General features: G+C 33.5%; 1 protein-coding gene across 1 annotated transcript in view; it reads right to left on the bottom strand.

Annotated features, from left to right (window-relative positions):
* Positions 1–7958, bottom strand: part of FOCAD (focadhesin) — a 255124-nt gene that overhangs the window by 135960 nt on the left and 111206 nt on the right. Inside the window, exons 11-14 of the mRNA XM_012665049.1 lie at positions 3617–3721; positions 3099–3200; positions 2464–2594; positions 434–560 (exon numbers count right to left, since the gene is read on the bottom strand). Of these exons, the coding sequence (XP_012520503.1) occupies positions 434–560; positions 2464–2594; positions 3099–3200; positions 3617–3721 (465 nt within the window). The remainder of the gene's footprint in view (positions 1–433; positions 561–2463; positions 2595–3098; positions 3201–3616; positions 3722–7958) is intronic.

Here is a 7958-nt window from a genome sequence, read left to right as displayed (position 1 = left end):
GGAAAAGATTCTTTATTAATCTTTAAGCCAACAGTAATTTTTGCTGGCTACATAACTGCCACTGGCCTATGCCAATTTCTTCGCTTCACCTGATCAAAGACTCTAATCACAAAATTAAGAAGTAAATATATTCAGGGGTTCTCCTATACGCATAACATTCCCTTTTATCATAACAAAAATAAATGAGAACAAAGAAAAACCTAAAATCTGGTTTTCTTTAACCTTTAGAGCATGTCTACATGACCAGATAGTTCAAGGCACCCTTCTAGAAAGAATTCGTAAAGTAGGTCTTGCTTCACTCTTCCAAACAAAAATCTCTGGAAATGAATATTCAGACTTTCAGTTACTTGAATCTAATCTCACATCCTTATAGCCACTCTGCCTTGTAAAATATTTTCTTCAAAATTATCCAAAACAATTAAAAAATGTCTACCTCAGCTTGGCAGAGTGCATGAAGACCTTGTAATACCAAGGCTGCAGGAGTAGCTTGATCTGGCTTGGTGCATTCATTCAACACCTGGGAAATAGCTGCCAACATATCTGCACCATGCTGATATGGCCTACAAGAAATAATAGTTTAAAAACAAAATTAAAGTCAAGGAGCAATTACCACTCCCAGGTCTTTTGCTTGAACAAAAAACATCAACGTTTTTCTTTACCTTTTTGCCCACCAAATGTTGACCCTCAAATACTAATACCATATGTTTTTCTTCGAAAATTTGCATCATGATCATTTCTGCTATAACCTGACGTTCATTTTTATGTAGAAGTATTATCCAAAAAAGAAGGCACTTTTTAACAAATTTCATTCACCCTCAATCACAAATCCTATGGTCTAAATTGAGAAAAACTCAAGTCTATAATAATGCTGAAAAGAACTGACATACCTTATTATCAGTAAAGATAGAGCTACTCCTGCCTGGTAGTTGCTCTAGTATCTATACTGACTATGAAAGCAGGGATTTGAGATCAGATGATTTATGGTAGTAGTGATACTAACTAAGGTGGTTACAACTATCACAATAATGATGATGATAAAAATAATAAAAATACAAATTATAAATCAGTGGTCTCCTATCTTATGCCAGGCACTGTACTAGATATACTCACTCATCCTCCTCCCCCTTCCTTCCTCTCTAATCCACATATATTAAGATGTGCCCAGAATACCTTTAACTTCATAGTTATGCAGGTCGAGTCCCTGAATTCCTTTTACCCCTCAATGATATAATACTTTATTCCAACAAAATGTCAACTGGTGAAACTGCGCAAAGGGAAATAAGTTTCCAAAACTGGAAAAATTTGACAAATCTTGAGGTAGTAACTCAAAGGAACACTGAATAATTTATCAAATTCTCTAACCTGGTCTGATATTCAGTCTCTTCTGGGCTTCAGCTTTAAGTACGTCAAATAAGAATGTCAGCTAATAACCTCTCGTCTCTGAGATTTTCCATACCAATACTTTGATAAAATCCGAACTCTCAGGTCTTGAGTTACATATACACATATGTAACCTTTTGTGTATGTGTAACTTGTAGACTGAGATCATTTTTGTGTTGTTGAAAGGTGGAAGCTTAGAAAAGAAACAGAACTGCTGAGGCTTAATTTCTTGTACATTGTGATCCAAGATTTTACTTGAAACAGGAATCATCCATGTTATCAGCGTTTGGGCCAACCCACTGCACAACTTCAGGAAGCACCACTCACACTGTGGCCATTGACGGAAGTGAGAACAATGCTCCCAGGAACTCTACGGTGCAGTGGCCTGATCAACATACGAAACTACAGGATTACAATTATTTCAAATGCATCTAATCTACTTCCTCTATAAACATTTTTACCTTACCCCATTCAAGAAAAAAATTTCTGAGGAGGTAGAGCTTTGCTTGTGTTATTTCAGTCTTGTGACCTCTAACCTATTTATTAATCCATAATCTAGAGTCAACTCCCTAATATCTTCATGTTCTCCTAAAAGCTTAGAGCACACATGAAAATTCATTATCATTTCCTTGCTTGATATAATTCCTAATGATTCCATGCAAGAATCACAAATAAGGCCTTCCCTATTAAAACTATTTACAAGAATCAGACATAACACAGAAAGAATATAAGAAAGAACAGTTTCTGACTACAGTATACTGCTTAGTTTTCAGGGATTAATATACAGAAAAATAGAAAACATAACATCATGTATTATAATGCAATATTAAATTATTATCCAGAACAGGATATAAATATCATATAAACCTAGATATAAGACTAAACCTAAAATGAAAGAAATATTTGCATCTTGAAGTTATTGTAAAAAATTTTTAAACGTTATAACTGGAAAACTTGAGTCGAAAAATAATATAGTCTTATTCAAATATCCTCTGCCAATCTTTGCTTCTTGCTTGCAATTAAAAAATTAACTACAAAATAATATAGCATAATACACGTTTCTGCAAGTTAAGGACATCTTACCTTTGCTTACATATATCTCTGATTGATGCTGCTTTAGCAATCAATTTCTCCCATTGGACCTCCTTGCCCACAGAGAGAGAAGGCACATCAGACATGGCCATGAAACGCTGCAGTTCAGGATAGACACGATCCTAAAAATCCAATTTTACAAAAAAGGTAATTTCCCAACTTGAGTTGAATAATCATTATCTCCTTTTATGCAGCATTTTCACCTCCAAATCCTCCATTTGCATTGCAAATTATATTTCTTCTAATCAGCAGAGAAGAATGCTGTTGTGATTACTGAGGATTTTCTTACAAACCCATGTACGTTCATTTCATAAAAGAAGAAGAAAGTGACGAAATCTCACTTTAATTACAACGGCGCTAATCACTTATAACTGTATTTCTATTACTTTCTCAAGCAAATGGAAAGATAAATTTCAGATATAACAAAATAAGGTTTTCTATTCTCAGAGAGTCAATCACAACTGACTGCATTACAGATCAAATGCAGCTCAATAAATCAAAATTTCTCAACATAATCATTGATGCCACTCACTAATACCATTAAATCAAAGTACTATCACACATAATGACATAATTATTTTTCTTCAGGGAAAGGAACATGTTTAATACTCTCACAAGTATATTACCTGCTTTTCCCACAAAGATGTCAACAAGCGCAAAGTGACAGCTCTTAGCTGTGGGGTGGTTCCAAGCAATTGAATTACTCGTAGAATCTGTCCTATGCACACCTAGAAAATATTGAAGAAACTCTGGTTTCGAAAATGTGTATAACTTCAAGGTTACCAAAAGCATTTTTAAACCCCTTATTATAAAATAAAGACTGAATTGGAAGCTTACTGTAACATTACCCATCTTCTCAGATAATAGGAGATAGCTTTGGGAGGGGCTACCTAGCAATCCTGGGAACATAAAGACTTCATCTTAAGGAATAGCCAATGTGCAAATTTGAATATTAAGTAATTCAGAATAATTAATTCTTAAATATTATAATAAATATTTTTGCCTTTAGATATTACCTCCTATAAACATAGCCCAACAAGGGAAGTAGTGATCATGGCAAATGTAAGGCTCAAAATTCAAAATACCAAAAAGAATTCAATGTCTCTCTTTTTTTCCTCCCAAATAAACTGGTTAATATACTAACCTTGTGAACACCAAGCATAGGTAAAGTATACAATATATCATTGTATAATATAGGTTCCAGTGGTCTTCCCAATTTGAACATCAAAACTGGAATAAGATTTGGCACCTATAATGAATTCAAAAAATATATTAATTATGTCTTGTTCCGAAAGAAAGTAATCAATAAAGTAACATTTATCTCTTTTCTTATTCAAATAAATACGAATATGAATGAATTAGACGACCTAGAAAAAAATGTCAGATAGCAATTAATATTTCTTGCTAAAGGTAATTTCATACAACTAAGATTCCACATCTTTTATAATTAGCTGTCAAACATCAATCAAAAAGTGTTTTCCTTAAACAACTACAGCATTAACTCTAAGCAACACAAGTAGTTAAAATATATCCTCCCTCAAAAAAGTTCACAGCTCTCGTGAACCACCAACCCTAAAGATACATAAATAATAAAATATTCCTCATAGTGAAATATGCAATTAGGTTACTCCAATATGAAATAATTTAAATCCACGTACTATAAAAAGAGCCAATGGACAAAAATTTCCCTCCAGGTCCCCATTTCAATTTCTATGCATAACACAATAAAATGAAAAAAAGCAGTTCATTCATGGATAAGAAGACTTAATATTGTTAAGATGGCAGTATTTCCCAAATTGATCTAAAATTGAACACATTCCCTAGCAAAATCCCAGCTGACTCCTTTGCAAAAATTGAGAGGCTTATCTTAAAACTTATACGTAAAAGCATGCAACCCTAAATGCAAAAATAATCTGAAAAAAGAAAAATAAAGTTTGAGGACTCAAACTCCCCAATCCAAATTTACTACAAAGATATCATAATCAAAACACTATTGTACTGGCATAAGGTTAGAAATATAGATCAATGGAATAGATTTCAGAGTCCAGAAACAAATGCTTACATTTATAATTAATTGATTTTCAAAGAATATGCCAAAAAAAAAAAAAATGGAGAAAAGGAGAATCTCTTGAAATAGTACTGGACTTCAACAACTAGATACTTGCATGTGAAAGAATGAAGTTGGACTCCCTTCTCACATCCTTGTAAAAAAGTTAACTCAAATCGATTTGAGACCTAAATGTAAGAGCTAAAAATATAAAATTCTTAAAGAAAACAGAGAAGTAAATTTCTATGACGGGTTAGGCAAAGTTGTCTTAGATATGATACCAAAAGCAGTATCAAAACAAATACAGATTTCATCAAAGTAAAAATGTTTGTCCTTCAAAAGACACAATAAAGAAAGTAAAAAGACAACTACAGACTGGGAAAAAATATTTTCAAACCATGTATCTACTAAGAGACTTGTATCTAGAGTGTATATTTTAAAAAAAACTCTTACAGCTCAATAATCAAAAGACAGCTTAATTTTAAAAGGGCAAAGGATGCGAACACACATTTCTCCAAAGAAGATAAACAGATGGCCAATACTGACAGGAAAATATGCTCTACATCATTAGCCATGATGTAATACAAATGAAAACCACATGAGACACCACTTCATACACAATGAGAAAGCTATGATCAAAAAGACAGACAATAACAAGTGTTGCTGAGGATGTGAAGAAATTTGAACCCTCATTCACTGCTGGTGGGAAGGTAAAGTAGTACAGCCCCTTTGGAAAACAATCTGGCAGTTCCTTAAATGGTTAAACGCAGAGTTAGCATATGATCTAGCAATGCTATTTCTAGGTATCTACGGAAAGGAAAAGAAAACGTGTATCTACACAAAATCTTGTAAATGAATGCTCTCATTGTTTTTTTTGTTTGTTTTTGAGACAGGGTCTCACTTTGTGACCCTGGCTAGGGTGCAGTGGTGTCATCATAGCTCACTACAACCTCAAACTCCTGGGCTCAAGTGATCCTCTTGCCTCAGCCTCCCAAGTAGCTGGGACTACAGGTATGCACCACCACGTCTGGCTAATAAATGAATGTTCATAACAGCATTATTCACAATGGCCAAAAAGTGGAAACAACTCAAATGTCCATCAATTAATGAATGGATAAATAAAATGTAGTAGCCATAAAATGGAATATTATTCATCCATAAAAAGAAATGAAGTACTGATACACGCTACAACAAGGATGAACCTTGAAAACGTTATGCTAAGTGAAAAAAGCCAGTCACAAAAGATTGCATGTTGTATGATCTCATTTATATGAATGGAGTGCCCAGAATAAGCAAATCTATACAAACAGAAAGTAGGTTAGTGGTTCCCTAGGACTTGGGGCAGGGGAAAGCCAAGGAGGGTGAAATGGGAAGGACTTGCTAATGGTTATGGGGTTTCTTTTGGGGGTGATGAAATATTCTCAAATTCGAGGAAGGGGGATAGGCAAAGATTTGTTAAAGGACACAAAATTACAGCTAGATAGGAGGAATAAGTTCGTATTCCACTGTGGGATGAATATAGGTAACAATAATATATAGCTTCAAATGGCTATAAGGATGATATTGAGTGTTCTCAATACAAATAAATGATAAACGTTTGAGACGATGGATAGGTTAATTACCCTGATCTGATCACTACATAACCCATTAATATGTATAATTATTATTTATCAATAAAAAAGATAAAATAAAATTTTTAAAAACTAACAAATATACAAGAAATTCATGTTCAAAATATGTAGCAAATAAAACTGAATGATTTGGGCACTTGAAGGAATACAGAGAATGCATTTGATCTTGACATGCATGATATCCTAACAGCACCAGGGGTTCAGTGAATATTCTCTTTTCTATGGGTCTATTTGATTAATTAGTTTCACAATTAATATTAATTACATAATTATAATATTGTAAATGCTATTTCTTGATTTCTAGTTTTACAAATGAAGCACTGAAATTTTAATAATATTTTCAGAATGAAATGTAAATGTTATATATCTTGACTATATGCAACTGATGATACAACTGATATGTCAGGAGGTAGAGAGAGAGGATTATTGTAGTAGTGCACGTTAAGAAAAAAACTAGCTAAAGTCAAAAGGGTAAGAAAGAAGTCAAAGTATATAACTTCATAGGGTTAATCATTGGAAGAACTAAAAATTAAAAATGTAATCAATACACCTAGTTAGTGGGGAGAGTGAGAGGGAACAGGGGCATTATACATGGGAACTGATTTAAAAAACTTGATAAATATCTAAAAGTCATTGAATTATACACATTGAATGGATGAACTGTATGGTATGTGAATTACATCTTAATAAAACTATCTTTAAAAATTCAATTCAAAATTATTTAATAAATGTCTACTATGAACAAGGCACTTGATGGCACAAAATGTAGTGCCAAAAAAAATTATTTTCCATATGCTGCATTTCAAAGGTTTGTTGTCCAATACAGTCATCCCTCAGTATCTGCAGGGGACTGGCTCCACGCAGGACACACACAAACACGTGGATACCAAAATCCTCAGATGCTCAAATCCCTTATAGAAAATGGCATAGTATTTGCATATATCCTACACATGTCCTCCCGCATACTTTAAATGTCTAAATTATTATACCCCATACGATGTAACCCCTATGTAAATAATTATACTGTAGTTCTTATTTGTATGACTTTTTATTTTTGTATGGTTATTTTTATTGTTTTTTTCCCAAATATTTTTGGTCTGCGATTGGTTGACTCTGGGTGTGGAACCCACTCATAAAGAAAGATGGCCAACCGCATTTCTTAATTTCCTCTATCTGTTCAATTCCTAGGAAGCCCGTTCCTTCTAGGCCTAGAAGACATCTACTTTAATTCAATTAAAAAAAAAAATCCTTTTAACTCTACCACCAAAAAAGTGACAGTTAAACATAAATTCATTAATGACCATGACCATGATCTTCCACGGCAGCATACAGAGCTACTACACATATAACAGCTATAGCTTCACAACACACAGCCAGAATTGATGACGTTTTTAACAAGTATGAGGGCTTGATTGGAACAGAAATTCTATCACTCTCATCTTGGGCAAATGAAGGAAGACAAATTTTTGAATTGGCTTATTTCCCATTTTAATTAAAAACAAAAGGTTATCTTAGATTGGCTTGCACTGGTCTCAATGAATTATCCCCTTCTGGGAAGATTTCGACCAATGTTCTGACAGATTCTTAGTTCCGAGAAGGGCAATCAGTACATTTAGTGGCATTTTATAAAATAATCTATTTAGTCATGTGGCTTTTTAAACAAATATTTTAATTATATTGTCAGGAGAGAAATAAAGTACTATGCTTATGCCTAAGAGTACAGTTCCTTTACAAGCCTTGGTCCTCAAAAAGCATATAAGGATGTGTGTTTTTCTCTGGCCAGTTCAGAAATAAAACGGGAAAGTTTT

The sequence above is a fragment of the Propithecus coquereli genome, unplaced genomic scaffold (assembly GCF_000956105.1).
Source record: "Propithecus coquereli isolate 6110/MARCELLA unplaced genomic scaffold, Pcoq_1.0 Scaffold95, whole genome shotgun sequence".
Classification (NCBI taxonomy): domain Eukaryota; kingdom Metazoa; phylum Chordata; class Mammalia; order Primates; family Indriidae; genus Propithecus; species Propithecus coquereli.
Note: the sequence above shows the minus strand (reverse complement) of the source record. Positions and strands in the feature narration are given on the sequence as shown.